The following is a 27,337-nucleotide window of genomic DNA, read 5'->3' as shown; positions in this document are numbered from 1 at the left end:
TCATTACTTTAAGACATGAAGGTCAGTCAATACGGAAAATTGCAACAACTTTGAATGTATCCTCGAGTGTAGCTGAAGAGAACAGCCTCAGATATCGCCAGTTAACAGCACTTCAGATTAGTCCACATGAACCCTTCACAGAAAACCTGTATTTCTTGACGCGGCAGCGCTGCAATGCACCAGTTTAGCCGCTAGATGGAAGTGACGACGCTGCTTCAAAACCCCTAAACTTTATGTATAAAAGAAAAAAAAAAAAGAGGTGAAGAGAAAAGGAAGGAAGCTAGCATCAGCGGCAGCGGCAGTGACCGGGTGTGAACTTTAGCGGGTAGCTCACAACTTTACTGTGGTTCACGAAAAAAAGAAGAAGAAAAAAAGAAACTAAACTCCGGCAGCGGCAGCAGCGGCAGCAGCAGCAGCAGCAGCTTCCTCTCAGCCCAGTCCAGCCCAGGGGAAACGAGGAAGTGAACAGCTGACTGACTTCCATTTGTTTTCCGCCGGTAAGTCCCGTGAATTTGAAGACTTTTGTGTTGCCCCCTCACGGCGTGGCTGCGACGGAAGAAAAGTTGGATTTAGCTGTTGTTTCGGTGGAAATACGCAAAAGCAGGCAAGCTCTTAACGAAACTTTCCCGTGTCTGTGGAGAGTGGTGTGTGATGAACAGGCCGACGCACTGATTCATTTATGTGTGTTTAGTTGGGTTTATTTCTCCCGGAGGAGCCGTGTTTTACTACCAGACCTCCATCTGACTCATTCATTGTGTTTTATAGTGAGTTAAAATGCAGGTTGTGGCTTCAAACACCTGTGACGTGTGGTGCTGATACAGTTTGTATAAACCACCAGCAACTACTTAAACCATGAAAGCGTGTTTGACCACTTCTGAATGTGAGTTTAGTTTATACTGATAGTGATAAATGAATGACACTGGGAGGGTTTAGATATTGTGTGTGTGGCTGCCGAGGGTGGGAATAGGCTACATGTGTGCCCCCGCCCCCCATCATGCACCGTCATTAGAGCTGAAACAAGTGGTCGATAATCAATTAGTTGGTCAACAAAAAAATATTCCACTACTACTTTGATAATCAATTAATCTTTTCAGTCATTTTTCAAGCAAGAGTTGTGAAACAATGCCAAATATTCTCTGATTCAGCTCCTAAAAAGACAGGATTTCTCTCCTGGACGAGCAAAACAAGGCAAATGAAGACTCCTTGTTCTGCCCTACTGAAGTTTTAATTATTATTAATGATGTTAATAATATATATATATATATTTATGTCTGATTTTTGTAAATCAAATTACTATCATATTTGCAGCCCAAATTCTCATGTCAATTTAATCTGCGGATTATTTTCTCCAATAATCGTATCTGTGTGTATGTGTGTGTGTGTGTATTTATATATATATATTTATATATATATATATATATTTATGTCTGATTTTTGTAAATCAAATTACTATCATAACATGCAAAGGTGAACCATCACTCTTGCTAATCTAAAACAAACAAAGGCATTTTTTAACTTTTGATGACATCAGCTCTTGTTGAAGTCGAATGCACGTATTATTAGTAACTTAATGTAATGTAATATGATCAATATGGTCAGTGCATACAAACTGAATAGATCCAGCTGTTATTTTGGGGAAGATATATCCTGCTGTGATCTATTCTTCTCCTCATTCATAAATTGTACTTCCAGTGTTCTGGTGCTGAAATTTTCACCTTTGTACCATATTTATATATAAACCCCATCAGCTATATCTGTGTTTATATTCCTGTTTATCCTCTGTTTTGCTACTGTTGCATCTTTTTATTGTCTGCTGCTGCAGCAGCCCAGATTCTCCCAAGGGTGCCATTAAAGTTTCATTTTATTGTAATCCTGAAAGCGGTATGCCTGGCAAAAGTTATTTAGCAGAAGCTCAGAGGGAGGAGAATACAGTCATGTATCTTTCCATGCTCCATAAATCATCTTGTTAACCTTGCAGTGCTTTCATCTGCCACAGTGAGAAATATTTGTGTTGATGAGTGGGAAGTAATGGGTCTGTTTTGCAGGGCCTGCGGTGCACCAGCAAGCCGATTATGGCCTCTGTTTTCAGTGATGATGGCAATTTGTATTTGCAAACAAAGCTAATTTCTCCAGTGCTCAGTGCATAATGAATTTATAAGCTTGTCGAGCCAGCGCTAACTGTTCTCCCACTGCTAGTTGTATTCTGATAACATCACCAGCATGTTATCTGACCCTTAAGGGTGATAATGTTTTCTTACGGCTGATGTTAGTGTCACGTCTCAATAACTTTGTGCACTTCAGCAGTGAGTTTTATTGGATATAATAATTAACTGTTTTGTTAATGATTTAATCTTGAACTCCATTTAGATAACAAGCTACTAATTTATTCAGCATCAAAGTCGCTCCAGTAGAAAATTTGTGATACTGGACATAGCAAAATGCATTGTCTATTAAATGTCTTTCAGAATAAAAGCCTGAATCACAAATGCATCATAATATAATTCATAATTTCTTTTTCTTATTCAATCCAACCACTAAGTATAACTGACAGAAAAACCATTGCCATTTGCAGTGTGTTATGATTTTTTGTAATTTGCCAGTCAATCAGGGAAATGGTGATTGTGAACAGGATCTAATGACCAACTCCTCCTCGTCATAAACACAACGCTGGCTTCCTGTGGCAGACAGTCTCAAATGTTAAAAGCCTTTTATTGGAGAAATGTTGTTGATCTCCAGCCCTGCGGCGATGACGGAGGTGACTCATCCATGGTTGAAGGCCTGCAGGTGACAGCTGGGGATGTTTTTAATCAGGCTGCTAATTTATTCATGGGGGATAGAAGGTTTTATTTTTCTGCAGGTGAACAATACAGATGGCAGAGAGGAGACAGTCCGGCACAATGATTTTTGTCTGGTTCCCCGATCTGTCTCATTTGTTTTGTCCTCAGTTAAAGGGACATCAAGTCATTTATGATGTTAATCATCCTCTGTTGGCATCCACTAAATGACAACATCGCCTGCGAGCCCTGGGCGCAGCTTGTGTCGGCCCATGATGGACAGAAATATGAAAGTCATACTTTCTTGAGAAAAACAATCATTAGCGGTGGGTGTTGTTTGTCGTTTTTATAAACCAGTGGGAATATGGAAGTTTAGTTTGAGAAATATAGTTTGACCCAACTAGCTTTTTGAGGCCAAATCTGATAACAATTTTTTAGCAAAAAGAAATGCTTTTCATAACCGTATAACATTACATTCTTGAGAAGAATCCCTTGAATTTGTATTTTTAAAGGAGCTATTTGTAAGTATTGCTATTGCTACATAGCCAGTGTAAGCATTAACAGCTTGTTACTTACCAACAGCTGTCTGCAGAGGTGTAAAGCAACACCGATTTTAACCCTTATCTCCATCACATCTTTTCTTCTACTGAAGTTAGCATGCTAACCAGCCATCTTGTCATTTTCAAGGTACTGTAAAAGGACTTTGCCTAAATGAAAAGTAAAAAAAATCCGAAGATGTCCAATCAAAGAACTAAGCTAAGTTTAAAAATCTGACCAAGCTTTCATCAGTGCCAGCTGAACAGTGACAGTTTCTTACACTCAATTATATGGGCTCCTTTTGATGCCCAAGTCCTTCTCAAGCAGCAGACTCTTAAGTCATTAGTAATTAAACAAATACTGTGCAGCCCAACAATGCTCCAATCCACAGAACTTTACTTTAAATTCTAGTCGAGGTCCCAGAGTTTACAAAGATACCACACTGGGGCTGAATTTTGTAGAATTATATAGAATATTTACAGCTATTAAAAACCTGGGAGTCGGCTCGGTATAAAAACACATAGTTTTAATGAAGAACTGAAACAAGCTGATAAATGATGCGATCAGACAGAGTGGAATGAGAAGATTTTTGTTTATTTGTGTTTTAACACTGTTGAGTTACAAAGAATAACAACCTTAAAGCTACATTAGGGGAAATCTGAGTGTAAATGGTTTAAAGGTATTTAGGTCATATACCCATAGCCCTTATAATGGTCATACTGGTACCACCTGTTACCAAACTACAAGTATAATACAATGGAAGTAGTGTTACCCAAAAGGAACAGTAGATTATTTTTGTTTTCAGAATTTATTTCACTGCACAGTTTGAAAACATTGTATTTATAGGACATGGCTCAGATATATAGATGTTGTTACGGTCACGTTCAGTTTCATTTTGTCAGAAGTTTTACCATCTTCTTGATCTGTGACAAGGAGTGGTAAGACTTGTGTAAGCACCATGCATACCTCCCAAATCACCAAATCAGCTGTAAGAGGAATTTATTTTCTGGGGAAATGTTCCTTCAGCCACAGTACACCTGGAAAAATTACAGTGGCAGGCCAAGTTGAACTATCAGTGCTGTTGCGTCATGTGCAATTGAATGCTAAGTGTTTTTCCTCTCCAGCCAATCATGGCACCAGCTGATTTCATTGCTGAAAGTTATTTTAATCATTGCATGATTAAAAGCAGCTGGTGTGAAGTGTTTGCGTACAGGTGTCTCCACCCATCCTGCAGCGTTGTCCTCGTAGTGCTTTGTCGGCTTATCCTGGCAGTAGAGTAAAGTTCATGTCCTTGGTGTAGTAAAGACTGAATAAACTCAAGCTCACAGCAGTTATAGGTATTTATTTACAAGTTTATCTCTGTTAGTGTTCTTCGACCCCGGGCTGGCAAGAAGTCTTCCACTTGGTTTAGTGCAGCCTGTCATCGCCTAAGAGGTTAGTAATGATGAGTTGTCTTTGGGTAGCGTAGCTGGCCCATGGCACCCAACACTCGTGCCTTGGCTCCACCCCTCACTTCCCATTTGCCCCTCACCCATCCCTCCTCAGGACACAGTTATTTTTGGGTACCAAGGTTAGGCTGGGTCGTCTGTGGTGAGACTCGGTTCAGGTATGTCTTGGCAGAAAGTCCAGGACACTGGAAGACGAGTCGGCTCTGTAGCAGCCAAATCGTTTCATGTTGCCAATTAAGTAATCTGCGCTCTGTGTGTGAGTGGAAGTGACTTTAAATAAGTTCTTGTAGTCATTCAAAGACTGCGTGCAGAGCACAATCGGCTTTCTGGTCCATCATGAGAGGTGATATGATCTGCCCGTCTGTTTCTGATGCCTTTTCCCCTCGAGTCAGCTGTTTGCTGTAGATGGTGGGGTGAGGGTGGCGGTGTTGTTTGAAGGGGGGAGTTGGACCATACTGATGAGAGGCACATGAACTGGCTTTGACTGTGTCTCATGTTTGTGGACACGCTGCCGTAAAGTAGCAAGCTTCTGCTTTTTAGCTTAGCTTTGTTTCACACCTCGCTCTCTGTCTTTGGCAAAGTTACAAGAGAATGACGTAACAGCTTTGTTTCTTTATTGTGTGGTATCAGGTCACAGATAAGCAGCGACCACAAACACCCACTATAATAAATGCACTGGAGTTGCAACTGTTTGGTGAAATCTGACCACTGTTCACCGTTTAACAAATGATTTCGCCTTGATTTTTGTCAAGACAACCATGGTCTCCTGATTTTAATAAAGCACTAACATCTGTTGGTTTGGTGTGTGTGATTATGTAACAGCTAACCGTTCACTTATGACATTTTTCATATATTCTGGAAATTGTTTCAAGGAATAGAAAAGCTAATACAAACCGGACAGTTACTCTATGGATTAGTTTATTCTTGCATATGTTTTATCCTATTTCTGTGAGTTTTCTTGGGAGACAGTGGAAACTGAGTCTCTAGGGATCATGGTATTAGAAGAGATAGATAATGGAGGTTCATGTTTCATAATATGACAATTCTACATGGATATTCCCTCCATTTATCAGTGAATATTAGTTTTATTGTACTTATAGAGCTACTAGTTTTTGTGCATTCAGTGCATTTTAAATACTCGTGACTTATACTCTTACGCTTGACAAACAAAGAGTGTTGAATCCTTACTAACTGGGCAGGGAGAGTTAATGAATGAATGAGAGGCTCTTGATTTGGTGTGATTATGTCCGCAGCCAACAATTATTTTCATTACCAATTAATCTGCATATCATTTTCTCAATTAATCAATTAACTGTTTTTGTTTATAAAATCTAAAAAAAATATTGAAAAATGCTTGTTAAAATTCCCCAGAGCCCTTAAGATGTCTTCAAATGTCTTATTTTGTTCTTACAACGGTCCAAATTTTCTGTCGACTGATAGATGAATCGACTAATTATTGGAGCTCTAGATTTGATTTCAACTTAAACAACTGAAGTCCAGAGGAAATTATGCAGTTATTTATTTTAAGATTTAATAATTATGATAAAAAAACAGTAGTCAGACTGTCGTCAAGGATGTTTCATGAGTGGCTCCGTCTGAAAAGTGAAATGCAAACCAGGGTAACATGAACTACTTTAATGTACAGTACACAATAGAGACACAGCCTGGCTACTCTTCAGGCCCTGTCGCCACGGCAACATCAAACAGCAGCAAGGACTCTTTAGAAAATTAAATGTGCTGAGTGATCAGCAGGCTAACGTGGAGTAGGTTGATGTTGTGTATAATAAGACAGTTTGGTGTGTGTGTGTGTGAGATGTCAGAATTCTGTGTGTGTGTGATGTCAGAATTCTGTGTTAGAATTCTGTGACATCACATTGATCTAGAACTTCGGTATCAAAGCCACATTAGAATGTGTCCTTCCATTGACTGTACATACAGCTGGCAGACACACTTTGGACCTGGTTGGATTGATGAGAGCTGCACTTCTGAGTTTTTACTCCTTAGTGAAGTTTTTCTTCATGGCACATGGAAAAAAAATCCATAATTTATGGGAGAGGAAGAATACATGTTTTTTTTTTGTTTTTTTTATTCATCACTGTCATGATAAAGCTTTTGATAATTGGTTCAAGTTTTGCCGGTGAAATTGGTAAAGTCTTGCAGCAGGTAGATGCAAGAACTTCTTTGACGCAGCCAAGTGTGTGTGTGTGTGTGTGTGTGTGGTGCATATATCTGGCATGTCTGTAAAAATAACCCTCACTATGGATTAATGAATGTGTAAGCTGCTATCATCTGTCAATATTTCCCCCGTCAACATTGCAGGGGTTCTTTCTATCTTCATTTAAAACTTGAGTAACATTTTCTCTTGACTCTTGAGTGTTGCAATGACCCAGTTTCCTCAGAAATCAATAAAGCTTGTCTTCTATTGTACGGCTGATGGTACAATCTTATTTCGCAAATGGTAGCTCCACTACACCAGCACTGTGGATACTCAGATATCTGCCAGTGAGTTCACACAGCTGTAACTGTCTCTGCAACTGCCAGCTGTTGTTTAACTTGTCAACTTTTACTCTTTTGTGTAACAGGGTTAACCTGTTTTTAAACTAGTTGCTGAACCAGTTTCTCCTTGTTTTTTGTACCAGGGCAAGAAAGATGGTGTACAGATGTTGACTGTGGAGTCTCCAGACTGGGACATGTTGTCTCTCAGAGCCAGACCTCCTCTGTCCTGACACAGGGAGTTTTACAACCAGGATCCGGACTTGTCTACCTCAACACACGTGGAGTCCACTCCCTCTGTTTTACCTCTTAGGACATCCACTACTCCTTTTCTACCTCAGCACGTACTGTACCCTCACGTAGCTGTTATCAGCCAGCTGAGAAACGCCAACAGACCCTTCACTTTATCACCACGGCTCTCAGTAGTCAGACATCCAGCGATAGTTGAGAGGGTTTCTTCCTGCTTTGCCGCCATAATCGCTATCTGACCCCTGTGCTGGGAGGAGCCACCTGAAGCAGCCATGTTACGTGTTGGTCTGTGATGTCCGAGCCCTGCGAAGGACCAGGAGCTGGATCAGGAGTAGAGGACGGAAAGGGGTGGGGTGACAGAGACTTTCCTCGGTTCGTGGTTGGCTGTGAAGATGATGAGCAGGACATGGGTCAAATGGAGGCAGGCATGAAGAACGAGATGTTTCGAGAAGAAGAAATGGAGGATGATGAAGATGAGTCGGTAAGTTACATGTGTTAATTCAGGTGTGCACATGGTCAAAGGTTTCCTAGTCCACAGGTGTATAATGAGCTGTACCTTGTACCTTAAGGTATTAAAGGACTGTTTTTGGTTGTTAATAGTTGCCTAAATGTTTCACCTCAAAGTTAATTTCCCCTCTGTAAAATGAGTTGTACTTCTTGACTAGTTTGTTTTTCGACCTTTTTAACACATAATAGTGTTTGAGATATCAGTCATACATTTTCCAGTGACTATTTACCATGGAAAAAGACAAGTTAATTTTGGAAAAGAACAGGGAGCTACAGTACTGGTCATTTTTAGGCAATAGGAAGTGAACAGGCAAATGGAAATTTTAAAGAGGAAAGTTTTATTTGGAATTGGATAGTGGAAAAAAAAAAATAGAGACAGAAATATACAAAGGTTGGCATGAGAACAATGCAGCATATAAACAACTGTAAGGCCTCTGGTCTGTTGTGTGCTTCTGTAACTATAAAAGGACTTCATGGTAGTGCTGTGCTAGCTGCTAGCTGATATGATTTCCACTCTCCCTTTTGACTCTGTATCCGAACAGTAGCTGAGGGTTTGCACATAGAGAGCTGATTCATACATTAACTGTCACTGCAGCCCCTGTGTGGCACAACAGCAAAGCCTTCTCATTAAAGAAAGTACCAATGAACAAAAACTACCTGGTGTAATGCTGTGAATCAAATACGTGTGGTAAAGAGTGTCTTCTGATAATGTAAGAACTTTTCATATATATTAAAAAATTGCTACATTTTCAGGTTTCAAAAAGTAAATACCTGAATCAATGATCTGACATTAATTTTAAAAAAATCAATACACAGCTGTCATCATCTGTCAAATCTTGGCATAAGATGTGATACCATAACGGAACAAGAACAAAGTCTGTAGCAATGATAGCAGCCCTGCAGCTCATTGCACACCAGATGCAAAATTGATTGATCGCTGAAAAGTGGATTACAAACTGTTTCTGAGGTCATTACCATTAGCAGGCAAATATGTACCTAAATTAAGAAGGTTTTCTTTTTTCATACAGTGGCCATTTTACTTTTGGATTTAACCAAGTTCACAGGGTCAGTGCCACGATTACAGTGTAGTGGCCACAGTTGAAATTGCAGGTCACATGATTATTTTTTTGCCCTACACATCCATTAGAAAAAAAGACTGTGCGGTTCAATTGAAAAAAAACAACACAACAACAACACAAGACCCCCAGGGCTCCTTGAGTTGGTTCCTTTGGGTCCCCAGCCAAAAGGGGACGACCATTTTGGACATGGGTTTATATCATGTTCATTAATAAAAGCAAAAATCTAATCAGATGAGGGACCCTGGGACAAAATCTTATTTAAGGGGGGTCCATGGTCTAATTTTTGTCAGTTTAGGGGTCCTTCATGTGAAAAAGTTTGAGAGCCACTGAACTCTGCTGTCCTGCTGTGTTTACTCTCCCATGTACACGGGGAACACGATCTGTTTTTATTACATTTGCTCTGTCTCCTTTATGGCATGTCTCCATCCTCCCTGTCCTCTCCACCAGCCATCAGAGCGACAGATTGTGGTCGGCATATGTGCCATGATGAAGAAGTCCAAATCCAAGCCCATGACTCAGATCCTGGAGCGCCTTTGTAAGTTTGACTACATCGACGTGGTCATCTTTCCCGAGGAGGTGATCCTGGAGGAGCCTGTGGAGAAATGGCCGCTCTGCGACTGCCTCATCTCCTTTCACTCCAAAGGTAAAGCTTAAATTCATTAAGAGCATCCTCTCGCATGAGGGGGAATGTGTTTTCTTCACAGGGGTTTTGCAGCTTTTCTAGCTCCACCTGTTATGAGGAGTATATCTGCATGACCTGCAGATGAATATTTAATTGGTTTAACCTCCTCTCTTGTACTCCTGAATACCTGAATGTCATAAAAAATGGTCCACTGCTTTAAAAAAAATTGTGCCTGATCTCCCTTGAGAGCTGAGCTGAAGGTTATTAAAGATAAAATGAGGAGAGGAGATGAAAATCCACCTATATTGTAACAGTAATGAATAATAAATGCCCTCTCCTTTGTTCTTTGACATGAAGTTTCTGTTTAGAAATTCCATTTTATGTTAGCAGAAAGAAACGGAAATGAGTGAAACGCCTCCCTGTTGCAGTAACCAATTTATCCTCAGACTGATGGTCATCTGATATTTATTTAAGTTAAATTGACATTAAATTGCCCCTTTTTTTTATTTTTATGTAACAGCATATAAATCTGTTAAATAAATGAAATGCTCTGTGTCCTCTTGAGAATTATAAATACCTTAAAAGTCCTACCATATATTGGAGAGTTTGTGTCAGGCAGTGACCAGTTTATGGGAAGGTCTCAATGGGAAACGAGAACTGTGGGACTGGAAATATCTATTTAAGGTTGGTAATTCATTGTACTCCTCAGCCAACCATGTGTGATTTACAGAGGCAGTGCTAGATGAATAAGAGAAATACACCTCTATATATATATATATATATATATATATATATATATATATATATATATACACACAGTATAAAGTATGTCCTCTGTCTTAAATGACACTTATGAACACGTTACTGCACACACATTTACATTTAAGCATCAGCTCAAACATTAGGTCCAGTTCATGTTTTTATCACTGGCAGTTCAACGGTCAAATAAGGCAAAGGATGAAACCACAGTACAGCATCTTTAAATTTAAGTAATGACTCTTTGACTCTGATCTGTCTCTGTGTATTTGAGTCAGAGTTGATCACATGCGATTGCTCTTTTCCATTCTGTTTTTAATAGAATGAGATTTCATGAATGATTGCACAAGTCCTTTGTTGTTATTGTTGGAAAGAAAGAAAAAAAATGTTGAATATTACCCACAGACCTGGATGTTTGACACACTCTTAACTAGAGGATTATGGTGAATAGTGAGCGCCGTGACCTTGAGACTGTCTGTCTGTTTTTAGGCACTTGTGACATATAATATGTGTCAATACCTTTACCAGTACTTGGCTAAGTGTATTTAAGTACCTTCCCCACACGCTGCAAGCCTGTTCAAATAGTGGTAAAGATAGAAGTTCTGTTCCTTGACTTTTCTGTTAATGGAACATTTTCCGATTCCTTCTTCATGATGGCAGCTGCTGCTCATACACAGTTCCTCTGAGGCTCTGTTCAGAGTTACATTGAGTGATATGACACCATGCAAATGAGTACCATAGCAAACATGCTGTGCTGCCATAAAATGAGCTACATTGGTCACTTATCTACTGTAGCTCACAGTGAATCCTACTGAAATTCACTGACACCTGATATAAAATATGGTTTAAACCTGTTGAAACTCTGCAGGAGAACTGACAGGTTCTAATGCCTCAGGATCAAACTGTCTATCGGGTATTTAGTCAAAATAATGGCAACCAGCACATTAAAGGAAAAGAAGCAATATTCATTTAGAGTCATCACCTCTGTGTAGTCAACAAACAGCATACACTGAACCCAACCTTGATAGCTTTTGCATCAAGTATTTCTGCTTTAGAGATTGATGGGATGGAAAACCATCAGCTCACTCAACCCCTCAGCTCAACCCTCTCAGGACACAAACCATCAAGACCACTGTTCGACCACTCTTGCCAGGACACTGTAAAAACTAGTGTAGTGAAGCAAACTCAAAGAAACAACCAAAATACTGAGCCAGATATGGACCCAACCACTATTTTGCCAAAAAATCAGGCAACAGAGAATATCAAAGCAGTAACGTATGTTCATGAAAATCCTTATTACTTCAGTTATTTGTAAATGTTGGCTGAGTTTTGATTGTTGAACATGCTGTATGGGCTGATACACTTTTTTTTTTTTTCTATTTGTGTGACACTTTTTCAGGTTTTCCTCTTGACAAAGCTGTGGAGTATGCCCAGCTTAGGAATCCACTGCTCATCAACGACCTCAATATGCAGTATTTCATACAGGACAGGTACGTTCTGAGCAGTAAAATGCACACAGCCTAAAACTATACGACTTGTAGAAAGTAAAGCAATCCTCACTAGTGCTGTCTTACACATCGCTCTTAGTCACGTTGTATCAGCCCCTTGAGACGGGCACCAGTGTCCGTTTTGAACACCACCTGTACTTTTTACAATTTCATCGAGTGTTTATAAGTCAGTTCTTTAACAGTTGTCTGATGATTCCTTGTCAGGAGGGAAGTGTACCGGATCCTACAAGAAGAGGGCATTGACCTACCTCGTTATGCTGTGTTAAACCGAGATCCCGACAATCCTGAAGGTGTGCAAGAGTTCTTATTTTATATTTAATACGTTTTTATGGATGAACTCTTCTTCTTTATGGCAAGCTAAACACGATAGTATATCAGCAGACACAGCCGCAGTAACCAAATAATCTATGAATCAGTGTAAGCAACATTCAAAGTAACTGAGTTTGTTCGTCACTATTTTTATGTCATCCTCTTATAAATACAAAACTGTGGCAGTAGATACTGAAAAAAAGGCAACGTTGTTTATTATTTATTATTTCGTCTTTGGCCAGGTGCCTGTTGGAAAGTAGATAGTGAATCTTACTAGATGAAAATGTAAACTTATTTGTGCATTTTCATTGTCTGTACCATCAGTGTTGCTGATTGCTTGGGAATATTTTGGGCTTATCTGCTAAAATTTGTCCATATGCAGAGTGTAACCTTGTGGAGGGGGAGGACCATGTCGAGGTGAATGGGGAGGTGTTCCCTAAACCCTTCGTGGAGAAACCTGTGTGTGCTGAGGACCATAATGTCTACATTTATTACCCAACCTCTGCTGGAGGAGGCAGCCAGAGACTCTTCAGAAAGGTAGAAACTCAGTAACAAAAGGTTCAGTCACTGGCAGATACTTAGTGTGAGCTTCATCGACGTCCTGAACTCCTGCTTCCTTGTTCTGACTTCTAAACTGTGATGTGATACATCTTGAATAGGTCACAATGATATACACTATTTGTAGTTGGGCAATCAGACAGTGGCAAAAAAACATCAGTGGCACAAGTGAAGGTTGGGTAATGAGGTGAAATTCAAATAATTTGAATTCTCTTTCTTGGTCTCTCTGCTGTAGATAGGGAGTCGTAGCAGCGTTTACTCCCCAGAGAGCAGCGTACGAAAGACTGGATCCTACATCTATGAGGAGTTCATGCCCACAGATGGTACTGATGTGAAGGTACTGTTCACTTGGCCATTGATGCAAGTTTTTAATTTCTGGAATATATTCATGCACTAGTGACTGACACGCTGAATCATACAGTTCAGCTCAGTGAAATATAGATATCATTATCACCTGCTCTGAGACAATTTCTGTGTCTCTGGACGTCTCAGGTTTACACAGTGGGTCCAGACTACGCCCATGCTGAGGCCCGAAAGTCTCCTGCTCTGGACGGAAAGGTAGAGAGGGATAGTGAAGGGAAGGAGATCCGCTACCCCGTCATGCTGACCGCCATGGAGAAGCTGGTGGCCCGCAAGGTCTGCCTGGCATTCAAGGTAAACTTCAGTCACCATGTAGGAAATGTAAGAAAATAGATTAGGTTGAGATTAAGTTCATTTGAGTTTTTTTGTTGTTGTTTTTGAAAACTGCATTATTTATGAGTGTATGGTCCTTCTCTTATGCTTGCCATACAAGCCATTAGTGTTGGAAACACTCCACTGGGTGCCTTTTTTATGTGCAGAAAACACAAACATTGCATCTGACTGTAATATCTTGTGCTATTAGCTCATTTTAGTCAGGAGAGAGTGTCTTTAAACCAGTTACTGAAATACAGTTGAGCAGCCTCCATGTGGATAAACTGTTGATATTGAGTAGTTTTACAAACTTCAGTATTTCCTAACATAAATACACTTAGTGAATGGAAGCAGCTAGAAACATTTTTCCTGAACCTTGCTACCTTCAGAATTATTCACATCACACTGCTGTGACCAACATTTAAACAGTCCGGCAATCAGCAAACATAAAAAATCTCTGATGCTTCGGTTTATTCAAAAAACACCTTGGATTCCCAATAAAAACAAATAAAGACGACCAGAGCACAAGCCAGAGAAAATCAATTATTCAGAAGGTCCTTATATGGTCAACACACCTCTGAATATTTAGGCCCTGTGTATTGGACGTTTTGAGGACATCTGTGTTTTTCACTGGTTTATGTCAAAATGTTCACCTTATTCAGAAGCTCTGATTATAATCATGTGCTCCAGACCTCATCCCTCCAGATCCTTAGTCTGTTTTCTCTGTTCTGTGTTTATAGTCATGTTGTTGCCTCATTCTGATTAAAAACAGACGGTCATGTCTCAAACTGTAAAAACACAGTATCTGATGAGTCTGTATCAGCACTTAAACCCAGTGTGCGTGTGATTTTTTTAGCAAACGGTGTGTGGGTTTGATCTGCTCAGAGCCAATGGCCACTCCTTCGTCTGTGACGTTAACGGTTTCAGCTTCGTCAAAAACTCCATGAAGTACTATGACGACTGTGCCAAAGTCCTGGGGTAAGTGACATCATCTCACACACTGTTAAACACTGACCTGCAACTTTTCTACTGCATGAAACACTTTGATTACTTTGAGTGTAATATTGAAATATAATATTTAAAACAGTTTATTGCAGACATAATAGGAGTTTTGTGTTGAACCATAAGCACAGCTTGTCAGTAAAGATCATGTCATATTATTGTGTAATGAAAGTGAACACTACCGTGAGGCCAGACCAAAGCCCTCGAGGAACAAACATAATGAAACGACAAATTAAAGCTTGGTTTTAGTTTACTTTCACATGTTTTCCTGTTTGAAAAGTCTTTTCTGTGTTTAATGAAGAAGCATCTTCTTTTTGGCTAGACTGGCTTTGAGCGACTTTTTGGACAAACCATAGCTACTTTCTGTAGAAGAAAGTCTCCGGTGTCGCCCAGCAAATGAAAATTGTGTGTGTGTGTGTGTGTGTGTGTGTGTGTGTGTACAAACAGGAGGAGAGAAGCAAACAGATAAAGGGCTGAAACCAGCTGACGCTAGACTGAATGCAAATTTGATACGATGATGTCGAGAATATGCTAATTAGTGTATTGCATTATTTAGCGGCTTTTCTAGCAGCTATAGCTAGCTTAGTACTTGTTTACTTGGTTGGGCGCATACCACTCAGGCTCAGTGCTTACCCAAGTGGCCCGGGTTCTTTGCTGCATGTCAACCCCTCACTCTCTTTAGCCCAACTTGGACTCAAAGATGAACTCATTAGATTTTGGTGGTCAGAGGTCAAGGTCACATGTTTTGACTTCATTTGCTAATTATGACACAATTTAACACAAATGTTGAATAAGATAAAATGATGAAGTGATGACATTTTATATCCAATCCCTTTTCCAATCCTCCAACTTTTATATTAAATCTTGCATATTAATAATTCTTATTCTAGTCTTGCTGTAGCTTTAGAGTAAGTTTTGCCTTGAAGCTGTCAGTTGTTATTGATTCAGAGCTCCAGACAGCTCAGAAGATGCCGCTGTCAGCTTTATATCTTAGTTTGTTTCTGATTTATCACCTCTCCTTCCAGGCAAAGTAACTCAAGCTTTATGACTACACACTCATAAATTTTACACATAGAAAGACAGATGAAAGCTTCCCTCCAATAACGGACACTAGCATGAACATAATTTCTCAAGGTGTGATGCTCAGGCGGCAGGAACTCATTCATTTCTTTAAGGCACAAAACGGGGAGGAACACTATAAACAAGCAAATATTATGAAAGTACTAGTTTTTAATTGATTTACTGTAGTTTGTATAATCTAGACTGCTGCATCTTGGGAGCGTCGTGTACATGAACAAAGCTTTTTGTATTATCTTAATGTGTCTGGTTTCTTTTGGTTGCATAAAACACATCTTAGTTGAAATCTGAGACACAGCTTTAAAGCTTACTTTTGCTTTGTATGTATTTTTTCCTTCTGTGATACTGACCTCTTCAACCTGATTCCTTCTTCCTGCTTTTCTCTGCTTCCCCAGGAACATGGTGATGAGAGAGTTAGCCCCCCAGTTGCACATCCCCTGGTCCATCCCCATGGAGGCTGAAGACATCCCCATCGTCCCCACAACCTCAGGAACCATGTACGTACTGATAAACAAACTCTGGAAAATATGTTGATCAAAAGACAACTGTGCATATGATACATAACATACGAAATATGACCTTATACAGTACTGGATGTGTTTAAAAGATTTATAGTTAAAGTGTTTTTGATCAATTTTAAAATGTATTATTTCCGCCTAATTAATTTACTTAACACTAATTTCAACAATCCTGTGGTTATCAGTTATTTTATACCTTAAATAGTACCAGTTCTGGTACCGTAAATTTCCAAGGCATCAGAAACTTTCCTTTGACAAATAAAGTCAGGGGGAAACAGCCCTCACACATTAACACAGAGAAATTCAAGATCACTGACCCACTGACCTCCTAGCACGCAGACACTCAGTCCTCACTGAATCTGAAATCTCATCCCTCTCACTGGTGTCAGTGACACTGGATGATGAGCAGTGCGTTTTTCAGGGTTGCTTAAGTACTTAAAGGTGGTTTGCTGAGGTGAAAAGTGAAATACCTGAGTTTGTGTTGCATTTTAATCTCATTCCAAACCCCTTATCTAATTTCTGCAGGATGGAGCTGCGCTGCGTTATTGCCATCATCCGCCATGGAGACCGCACACCAAAGCAAAAGATGAAAATGGAGGTCCGACATCCTCTGTGAGTATCTTCCATTCAGCATTAAGATGTTTCTCCATCTCACTGTTAATACAGCTTTCAAATATTCAGTGTGTCACATACACAGCACTGAAGGACTAAAGGCAAAAACACATCCCCACTGGCTCTGTTTGCTTTGGACAGTTTGCATTTAATCTATTCTCAGAAAAAAACTCCATTACGTTTCTGCTTAAGCTGCGTCACCAGTTGAAACTGCTTCACATTTAAGGGGATAAAAACAGTCCAGACTTCTCCCAGCTCATTAGTCTTAACCCACTTTTTTTTAATGAAATAATTTAACATTTCCCTCATATACCCTCCCTCAACCCTGCTGTATTATTCTGTCTGTCTTTCACAGATTCTTCGAGTTGTTTGAGAAGTATGGAGGCTACAAGTCAGGGAAGCTAAAGCTAAAGAAGCCAAAACAGCTACAGGTGAGTTTCTTTCCCCCACACTCTCTGCCCTGCCTGTGTCTTTCTGTTTTTGGTAGATTATGAGTGAATCCTTTAAAGAATAATGACTGTTTTTTAGACAGGATGTAGTGATGTTTACATATACAATACCAGGCTTCGTAATTATTATGGAACATAAACCATCATTGCCTTGTTGTCTAAATATTTAGACTTAGCTGTCTGAGTCTTGTCATCCTGTCACTGTATCATCTTCTATATTATAAAACATTTTTGAAGCTGCTATCTTCACTGTCAGCCTTGTCATGCACATAATACTCATTCAGGACATTTGCAGAGGATCCAGTGTCTGTTTAGTCTGGATGGTGAAATTAAAGATAAAAAGGCAAATTAAGGATAAGTGCCTCTTTGTGTCCAGGAAGTGCTGGATATCGCCCGCCTGCTGCTGGACGAACTGGGCCAGCACAACGACTGTGAGATCGAGGAGAAGAAATCTAAACTGGAACAACTCAAGACTGTCCTGGAGATGTGAGTGATACGTCACATCAGATGCACACACTCTCTCACACAAACACAAACACACACACACACACCACGTCATCCTCCTGTTTCCTGCCATCATCATTCATCCACTCATCTGTGATTCACGATGCAAAACTAGCTTCATCTTTCAACACTCCACCAAGGTTCAGTCATCCCTCTCATACTCACAGCCACACACATGTTTACTGTGATTCACTCCCTCCTCTCTAGTGTCTCTAACTCTTTGCTTTATTTTTTCTTTCCCTTCTCTATCCCTCTCTTCTCCTGCCCAACCATCCCTCCTTCTTTCTCTCCAAAAGGGAATCCAGCTTGAATGACACTCAGTACGCACCCTCTCCCTTCTCATTTTAAAGGATGAGGTTTTACCACCCTCCTTTTCTCTAGTCTTCTTAGACTGTATGTACAAAACATTAGGAACGCCTTATCCCTGTCTGACAGAGACCATCTGACACAGACATCAGTATAAACTGGGTGAAGAAGGTAGTTAAGTTGTACTTGGTGCAAGATCAGAAATTTGAGATAATGTTTGGAAGGTATTCGTAATGTTTTGTACGCTGAGTGTATCATTTCCATTAACATCCATTCCTTTGTAGCCATTAACACTGGACACATACACAGTCAAATGTCTGTGATGATTTCACTGTGTTTCTGTGTGTGTAAATCAGTGTGTGCTGTGCTACTTAGTCTTGCATGCCATCCTCACCACATATCAGCAGGACTCTAAATCTTCTAATGTCTTCCTTCCTCTTGCCTCCCATCAGCATTTCTACTAATCGTGGTGATTTGCTGGTGCATTTCTTCGCATAGATAACAGAATAATATGGAAAACCTAGAATATCAAAAGGTTCAAAACCAGAGTAGAAAAAAAAAATGTCTATGTCATGAAGTGAATGGGTATAATAAAGAGGCTGGATTTACAGAATTAAGAGTGAGTGAGGCTGAAACTACAGCAAAACATAAAAGTAATCCACTTCAGTGAGAGATATTTGGTTTGGCATGTGTTTGCCAGCTCATATACAGTCCTACACAAAGGGTTTAACCACCAAAACTAAGGATGTGAGGATGCTTGCAGAGATCCTGCCACAGTTCTTCTGTGGATTTAGTCTCTCTGTCTTTTCATGTAATTACTTCACCCATCTTGCAGCTCCTGCAGTGTGGGCTCCAGATTCATTACAGCATCTATCTGCCTTGGTTGGCACTGAACGCAGCTGCACCACTCGTCTCCTGTAGTTATGTTTGTGGTGCTAAGTGCTGCACTATCAGTCGAGTAGTCAGCTGTTGCCATCAGTCTCTACCTCCCAGCATGACTCTGTTGTATGAGCTGGAGTATTCAGAACAGTTCTATTCTTGTGCTTCAGACGTATATTCACACTTGTCCCAGACACTGCAGATTTCTCAAAAGACTTCAGTCCAAAGTCAAGAGGATGTGATATGCAGCTCAACAAGCTGGCAAAGCAGTGTAAACAGAAAAGCGTTACCCCACATGCAGACTGGCCTCTGCCTTTCCAGAGACTGTGAAATTGATCGCTGTGAAGCTGTTTATAAATAAGCTACAGTGCAAACAAGTGGCTCATTGATGTGTTTTTAATAGATTTGTTGTTTTTCAGATTTGTTGACAATAAGAAGAATATAGAAAATCACCGGCCCTATCCTATAAAATATGAGCTCACTTCACACACACACACCCCCAAACCCCCCCACACCACCACCCTCAAAACGTCTTTCTACAGGCACGTACATCTCAGAGGCTTCACAGCCTGTAACTGACTGCTCTCCCTTTTTTTCCCCCTCATTCTCTGCAGACCCCATCCTTAAATGTAAAGCAGCTGTAACAGGTTGTGAGTAATTAATGAGCTGCTGAACAGACAAAATAAAATTACATGCATCACTATGATAAGATCAGTGGAGTAAACCACTGGCATTAGCCCAGCCAATAAAAACAAACCATACTAATGCAGTAAGTCCCAGCTCTAATTCTCTGGCTCTCTGCCTGAGGTATTTATCCTGGTTCAGGGTCCATCATCATGAGGCTTTTTGAGGCGTCCGCTCAGCTGCCTATCCTATTACAGAACACTATGTGGTCATTTAGTCTGCAGCATGTGTCAAATTCTTACTACAGCACAACACGTTGGGCGAGTGGAGGCTCCGCCTCTGTGTGTGACTTTTAAGAATCACAGCAGGATTAGTGTTGGTATTGATTATTCCCCTCGCACCATTTTAAAAGTTAAACACTCGGAGTAACATTTTCTCTTTATTCTCATGTTCTCCTGCCCACACACACGTGCACAAACACACACTGAAATCACACTGGAGCTGCTGGTTTTTTGCTGTTTAGTATCTACTGAGTGGATGAATTATCATGTAACCATCTGCTAATACGGGTACTTGGTTGTGTGTATGATCAGTGTGTCAGATTTAAAAAGTTGTTGCATTGTTCTGTTCTTTTGTTGGAGTGGAAGTGTTTGATATTTTAAACAAAATAGCTGAAGATGGGATAAATACTTTCTATGTATCTATGTGTGCTTTACTGTCTGTTTGTCTGTCTGTGTGCACATCAAAATTGGTTGTGTCTGCTTTGTGTGTGTGTTCATCCCCACCAGGTACGGTCATTTCTCAGGTATCAACAGGAAAGTCCAGCTGACCTACCTGCGTAACGGCCAACCTAAAGCCTCCAGCGAAGAGGAAGGTACAAACAAACTCACACAGAATCTGTGTGTGTGTGTGTGTGTGTGTGTGTGTGTGTGTGTGTGTGTGAGAGAGTGATTATTTCTATAAAATAATGATTATGAATAATTGCATGTAGCTCATAATGTTTAGTATTTTGATATTCAGGAACAACCTTCTGCAAACATTGTGAAAAGATAAGATGGAGGAGGAAGTGAAACTATTGATGCAGCTGGTAAAACTGATTTATATCAACAGCAAAACATTAACAAGACACAACCTGGAAAATTTCAATCAATAAAACAGTTTCAGCAAATGAAAGGTTCTAAATTAGTTGATGAAGCAGTCTTTCACTTGTGTTTGATCAAAGTACCACACAGTAAACCTGGGGCTGTTTATTTTACCAACAGAACGGTGACAGGGGCTGAAACAGATGGTTAGAAGGAGCAAAGCAGCTTCTTTTGTCTCTGCGCACCCAGGCACATTCATCCAGCCACTGCTCACCAGCACCCAAAAAGAAGACATTTAGTTCACTGATATGAAATTAAAGAATTTCTGTGACTTTAAGTCTTCAAATAGTGTTAGTGAACGGACAGAGATGACACCCATGCTTGTGCAGCTTGCCAGATGAAAGCTTGGAGACATTTGAAAGTTAGTGATTACAGATAGGAATAAGACGACTGCTGCTGCTTCTGTTTTTCCAGACTCTAAGAAGGACGGTCCTTCTCTGCTGCTGGTGTTGAAGTGGGGCGGGGAGCTGACACCTGCAGGCCGGGTTCAGGCTGAGGAGCTGGGCAGGGCCTTTCGCTGCATGTATCCTGGAGGTCAAGGTACCAATCAGACAAGCTCAGACACACACACAAGCTGTTGAAGGACTCACAGGGGATCTTTCCTCTTTGGCTCTGATGTAAATGAACTTTTTCCATGGTATGAAATTCTTTGTTTTTTTGTTTCTTTGCCCTGGAGAAAACTTTTCTAGAACAGTTTAGCTGCTCAAAAACACTATTCAATGCAAAAACATGTTATAGGAGACAAGTGGTAGAACACATTCAGATATTTTCCTCTCCTGACTTTTCCTGTGTGAAATTCAGCTCTCACAGCTCCATAAGATAGGAACTGCTTTTGTGTACAGATGCTCGCATTCCCTGAAGGAAGCAAACACACAAACTTACACACACGTTTTTAAGCTAAAACTCACACAGACATCCACCAAGGCACAAAGGTAATTTCTTTTTAACACAGTTAAAATAGCAAATGATTGTCATAAAGCCTTGACTGTCCTCAAACATGCACCTTTCTTTGCTCATGAAAGTACAACCATCTGCGGTGTCAACACTGTGTAGCTGACGTACAGCAAATCACAGAAGGTTGAAGGTGGGGTGGACTATTTTAGAGTTGTCAAGCCAGATTTGAAGGCTTCGCGCAGCCACTGGGTCTTTTTTTGTATCATTCATTTAGTAGGTGTGATGTTATAGAATTGCTGCTGACAGAAAAAGAAAGGTCCTGATCTCAGGTTGAAATAAATTCTTTAATAACACTTCTTCTCTCCATGATGGATTTCTGTGGGAACAAAAACTCGCAGAGGCTTCTGGTAGTTCAGTCACAATAACAGACGGTGTACAGTCTATGTGTAGTACAAGTCAAAGTCTCGTGGGAAAAAATATATTTTCTCTTGTGTAAAGCACAAAGTCTGTGGACAAACAGAGTGTTGGGGAAACAACAATTGGAAACAAGGTGCTGCCTGGACAGAAGTGAATTTCCTCTGTTTAAACACAACAGTTCCTTCATCTCCTGATAAAGTCTGTGTGATGTGGCCAAAAGCACCACAACCACACCATCTAATTGAATCCAATACAACAGCCCAACCAGAAATTCTACAAATATAAAGAAAAAATAATGTTCAATTTTTGCTGTAATAGACAAAGGCTGACAATACTGTTGCCTTGAAATAGACACTGTAAAAATATCTATCACATTAGATAATGATATTTAAAAGAGTAAATACACCCAGGATGAAAATACTGTTTGTGCTGCCATCTAGCTGTTGCCACATGTTGTCCATAACTTGCGCAGTGCAGTACTTCACAGCGGACAATTGTGCAACAAGCACTACATCACATTTGGAAGTGGACTCCCTACCCACACCCAGCTGTGACACTGGGCATTGTTCAGTTTGCAAAAGACAGCTATGCTTTGCTTTTCCTCAATTCAAAATTTACTGTGGAGTTTCTCTTTACCACACACAGCACCTTTACCCTGACCCTTTGAACCAGACTGAAATAAAGGGATTAACTGGACAAACCTGCTGGTTACACAAAGGTGTTTCTCCACTCTATCTCCTCCAGTGGTTTTAAGTGAGGAATACCTCAATGCTTTTTATCGATCACGCTTTTTCAGGCTTTCCCTCTTAATGCTTCGTTTGCATGAAAACCAGCTCCTGAATTGCAAAGATAAACCAGCTGAAGTCGAACTGGAAACACAATCGGTGGTTAGATACAATCTGTCTCTTTCCTGCTTCTTTTTGTATGAAAAGAAGGCTATTCTCTCACCCCAGCCACTGCTTTCATACCTCTTTCTCCAACACAAGTTTTGTCTATTAACTCTGCTCTTCTCTTCTTACCTGTTGTTGCGCTGTGTAAACTACTAGCCGGTAACCGCCGGTCCCTTGGCTGTGAGTCCCCTATTGACTTTGGTAAGAGAAGGGTTTCCTGGATGTCACCGCTCTTCCACTGTTTCTCTCTCATTCTGCGCGTTTGTCGCTCCGTCCACTAACGTGCTCTGATTCCTCCTCCTCCTCATCTCAACATGATTTTGTTCCATTTCACCCGGAGACTAGTCCTGTTTGTCCCACATTGAGATTGCTGTGGATTGTTTGTGTCGTCGTTGATGTGCTCCCGAGTTGATCCACCGCAGCAAATGTTGTTTTGGTCACCTGCTCGTACACACACATGCAGCTAAAGTGACTGCAGTTTTGGTGTTGTAAGCTAACGCGGATCATCTCACACTAATCCTACTGCATTTCTTTTATTTTCATGACTTCTTGTTGTTTGTTTGATGAAAGTCAGTACGTTTTAGCCTGGATCAGAGCCTAGGACAGGGGTAAGTCCCCAACATGTACCACATCTTCCTTTGTCAAATATGGCATGTAACCCAAACATCAGGCTTATTGGCTGTAGACTATATGCATGAAGCATCAGTGTGATTTGATCTGTAGCGCTGGTATGCATCCACCTCCTGTAGCTCCTTTAAGTACATTTCGCATGTTAAAAGACGTGTATCGTCTTTGTTCTAGTAGGTAATCCAAAGTGTTTGATCTCATCTGCAGGGAAGCTGTCCTCATTAATTTTTGGGATTTACTCAACATCTGTTCACTTCACTTTCACTTCATTTATATATATATAGCTTAAACCACACAATTTAATTTTGCATTTACGTGAGCCAACCATGTAAAAACTGATACAATCTTTTGAGGACGATGCATTTGAACTGAAAGTGATGTTGCACCTGCACAGGCGCTGTGTTGCCTGTGTGCCTATTTTTAATGGAATGGAAATCCTTGGCACTTTTGGGTACAATCAACAAACCGTTGTTTTTTTGTTTCTCTTTTCTTTTCAACTACCTCCCCGACTCAAACCTTTCTTTAAATGTGAACATTACTTTACAGTATCTCGGCGCTGTAACAGGTCCAGTTAACTGTGATGCTCTACTTTGTGTACGATCTTCCAGGTGACTATGCTGGGTTTCCAGGCTGTGGCCTCCTGCGCCTGCACAGCACTTACCGCCATGACTTGAAGATCTACGCCTCTGACGAAGGCAGAGTGCAGATGACAGCTGCTGCTTTCGCCAAGGTAATTCTGTCCCTATTACCTGAGAGACTGTACCTCATGTATAACTCACTGATGTTACTTAAGTAAGAACTCTTGACACGTGGAGGATATAATCTCTATAAAGATGCTTGAGATCCACTTGTTGCTACACCATGTGTTGGTGACAAATAAGTGAAATACTGTGATTCCCAGTATTTGTAATATGTGCTCCTTTTGTTAGCAGGATGCTTATACCATCACCCATGGTTTACAGTATGTTCATGCTGGTCAAAGGTAGTCAGGTAAAAAGTAAAATATTAGACATGTATATCTTTAGGTGTTCTGGCTGCCTCACATCTTTTGCATATTGGAGTCACACACATGTATTATGTGTGTGACGTTTTGCTTTGGATTCAGCTGCAGTTCTTCTGAAGATGCAGTACACAGTGTTCTACTGCGGCTTGAAAGCTTCCCTGCAACTAAGGGTTGTTGTCATTATAAATTAACTTGATGATTATTGATCATTTTATCTGTTAACTGTCTGAAAACTGTGAAAAATGTCCATCAGTTTATCTAAACCCAGGGGGATGTCTTCAAATTACTTGTTTGGTCGAACCAACAGTTCAAAAATATTGTCCCCTTACCTATATGACAAAGAAATCCAGTGAATCTTGACATTGAGACGCCACAACAAGCAAATGTTTGACACTTTTTCTGAGAGATTACAAACAAATCTTTGATAATTAAAATGGATATTGAATAATTTCATTTTGTTTGGGTAAACAATTAATCTCCTGATCATTTCAGCTCCACTTCAGAGAATATAGAATCTGATTTGAGAATTTGACAGAAATAAATTACAGTATTTTCAGCATTAAACACCAGGAAATCAGGCTTCCCTGAGTAAATAACGTGATTTTAAAGAGGCTGTAGATCCACACCAAGAAAATTGAAGTCACTCAAAGTAAAGGTCCCATACTTCTTCAAAAACCCCAACTAATCTTGACTGTAGCTTAAATAGAAACAGACATGCCCAACAATAGCTTCAGTTAGAGTCCTCTGGTTTCTCTGCAGGGTCTGCTGGCTCTAGAGGGAGAGTTGACACCGATCCTGGTCCAGATGGTGAAGAGTGCCAACATGAATGGACTGCTGGACAGCGACAGCGACTCTCTGACTGACTGCCAACAGAAGGTGAAGGCCCGGCTACATGAAATCATGCAGAAGGATCAGGAGTATACTCCGCAGGACTACGAGAAGGTATTTGTCAAACGTGAGATCCTGAAATGAAAATTTAAAATGACTTGAATTTGATAAGATATGACTTGTGCAATGTCCTGTTTGCAAGTAATTCTCTGTGAGTTAAACAGCTGGACGTGATTCTCAGGTCTCCATTTCAGAAATATTTCACCTTATCCACAGATAATGTGAATATGTAGAACATTTTATCAGTGTCCTTTTTCCACTGGGCTCCAGTTGGCCCCAACAGGTAGCCCATCACTGGTGAACTCCATGAAGGTCATAGAGAATCCAGTCACGACCTGTGACAAGGTGTACGCCCTCATCCAGAGTCTGACCTCACAGATCCGAAAGAGACTGGAGGACCCCAAGTCTGCAGGTAGCGTGAACCTCCAGTACCTGTGTTTAGGTTCAGGTTTGCAAAAGAGAAACTATTCAGCTGTGAGATCTTTGCTTTGATCTGCTGTATCAGACAGATGCAGACAAAGCTAATGTGTCCACGTAGTGATAAGTGAAACTACACATTCATTAAGTCTCTGCGAAAGTTTGACGCCAACTCATCCGGTGCTTTGCTCCAGACCTGCAGCTTTACCACAGCGAGACGTTGGAGCTGATGCTGCAGCGCTGGTCCAAACTAGAGAGAGACTTCCGCATGAAGAACGGGCGCTATGACATCAGCAAGATCCCAGATATATACGACTGTATCAAATATGACTCGCAGCACAACGCCTCGCTGGGACTGGAGGACACGCTGGAGCTGTTCAGACTGTCACGTGCCCTGGCTGACATAGTTATACCACAGGTTAAAGCAGAACACTGGCCCTGCCAAATATAGAACATAATATAGTGTGTCATTTATAAGGTGTAGAAAATAGCATGCTTTAACCGTATAGAAATCTATCATTTTGTGGTATGGAGTTGTGTGGTAATATAGGAATATATCCCAGAAAGCCAAAGCTGGGAATCTGTTGAAGTCAAAGATTTTAACAAATGGGTCAAATTAGAGAAACGTACCAAGAGGCATTTTGCAGATAATTGTGGTGGAGATGAAACAATTATATTACAGAAAGGAACTGTAATGTTCCCTATGGCAAAATTATAATGTTTGAGCTAAGAAGGTAATAAGATCCAGCAGTAAAAAAGGAACACTTCTGTGCAAATAAGCATTTCATGCTTATTATTATGGGATTATTACTGTTAAACACACCATGAAAACAGTATAAAAAAACTCAAGGAATAAAATCAAGTGACAGAATAAGTTTTTAGGTCATGGTAGTTCTACAACATAATTTTGCAAAGTCACAGAAAAGCTGTTGAATTTTATATTAAGGCCTCCAGGCATAAATGTGTCACTGATAATCTGCCTTCGCCTTGTGATGCTGAAGAGAGTCCGGCATGTTTCCTTGCCTTCTGAGATGTGGTCAATCTCCTCATTACCATGGAGAAGTAGATTAAAACGAAAGTGAAATGACCTTTTCTTCCTCTATATCTTTCACATCAGGAGTATGGAATCAGCAAAGCTGAGAAACTGGACATTGCTCAGGCATACTGTGTTCCTCTGATGAAGAAAATCCAGCTGGACCTGCAGAGGACCCATGAGGATGAGGCAGTTAACAAGCTGCACCCTCTGTGAGTGTAAAAACCACCACTGAAGCACAAACAAGCATGTTAACGTGCAACTGTGTTTGCGTATGTTTACAGTAAATACTGGTGACGCACTGACTGATGAGATCCTGTGTCATTTCCTGTCCCCTGGTGTTCAGGTATTCTCGGGGTGTGATGTCTCCTGGTCGTCACGTCCGGACACGTCTCTACTTCACCAGCGAGAGCCACGTTCACTCCCTGCTCAGCATCTTCCGCTACGGAGGACTGCTGGATGTACGCTCTGCTTTTATCCTCTCTGACAGATCAGTTTACCAGACTGATGGTGTCCGTTCTTTCTGTGTCTACTGATGATAAT

General features: G+C 40.5%; 1 protein-coding gene across 9 annotated transcripts in view; it reads left to right on the top strand.

Moving 5' to 3' along the window:
• Positions 1 to 264: 264 nt before the first annotated feature.
• The window catches only part of LOC111650400 (inositol hexakisphosphate and diphosphoinositol-pentakisphosphate kinase 1-like), a 52,805-nt gene continuing 25,732 nt past the window's right edge, over positions 265 to 27,337 (top strand). For 5 of the 9 annotated variants that reach the window (XM_023400295.2, XM_023400294.2, XM_023400292.2 and 2 more), the window contains exons 1-23: positions 265 to 497; positions 7,399 to 7,982; positions 9,535 to 9,730; positions 11,865 to 11,955; positions 12,178 to 12,263; positions 12,665 to 12,819; positions 13,076 to 13,177; positions 13,333 to 13,494; positions 14,369 to 14,490; positions 15,987 to 16,088; positions 16,635 to 16,721; positions 17,077 to 17,152; positions 17,547 to 17,656; positions 17,971 to 17,994; positions 20,272 to 20,357; positions 21,040 to 21,165; positions 22,983 to 23,027; positions 24,062 to 24,183; positions 25,216 to 25,398; positions 25,615 to 25,756; positions 25,956 to 26,179; positions 26,879 to 27,006; positions 27,141 to 27,255. In XM_023400295.2, the coding sequence (XP_023256063.1) occupies positions 7,794 to 7,982; positions 9,535 to 9,730; positions 11,865 to 11,955; positions 12,178 to 12,263; positions 12,665 to 12,819; positions 13,076 to 13,177; positions 13,333 to 13,494; positions 14,369 to 14,490; positions 15,987 to 16,088; positions 16,635 to 16,721; positions 17,077 to 17,152; positions 17,547 to 17,656; positions 17,971 to 17,994; positions 20,272 to 20,357; positions 21,040 to 21,165; positions 22,983 to 23,027; positions 24,062 to 24,183; positions 25,216 to 25,398; positions 25,615 to 25,756; positions 25,956 to 26,179; positions 26,879 to 27,006; positions 27,141 to 27,255 (2,673 nt within the window). In that variant the 5' untranslated portion in view covers positions 265 to 497; positions 7,399 to 7,793. The remainder of the gene's footprint in view (positions 498 to 7,398; positions 7,983 to 9,534; positions 9,731 to 11,864; positions 11,956 to 12,177; positions 12,264 to 12,664; positions 12,820 to 13,075; positions 13,178 to 13,332; positions 13,495 to 14,368; positions 14,491 to 15,986; positions 16,089 to 16,634; positions 16,722 to 17,076; positions 17,153 to 17,546; positions 17,657 to 17,970; positions 17,995 to 20,271; positions 20,358 to 21,039; positions 21,166 to 22,982; positions 23,028 to 24,061; positions 24,184 to 25,215; positions 25,399 to 25,614; positions 25,757 to 25,955; positions 26,180 to 26,878; positions 27,007 to 27,140; positions 27,256 to 27,337) is intronic. The other 4 variants (XM_023400296.2, XM_023400293.2, XM_023400289.2 and 1 more) reach the window with 3 other exon arrangements.

This window comes from Seriola lalandi, unplaced genomic scaffold (assembly GCF_002814215.2).
Source record: "Seriola lalandi dorsalis isolate HSWRI2012SDOR001 ecotype SW California unplaced genomic scaffold, Sedor1 jcf7180002052274, whole genome shotgun sequence".
Lineage (NCBI taxonomy): Eukaryota > Metazoa > Chordata > Actinopteri > Carangiformes > Carangidae > Seriola > Seriola lalandi.
Note: the sequence above shows the minus strand (reverse complement) of the source record. Positions and strands in the feature narration are given on the sequence as shown.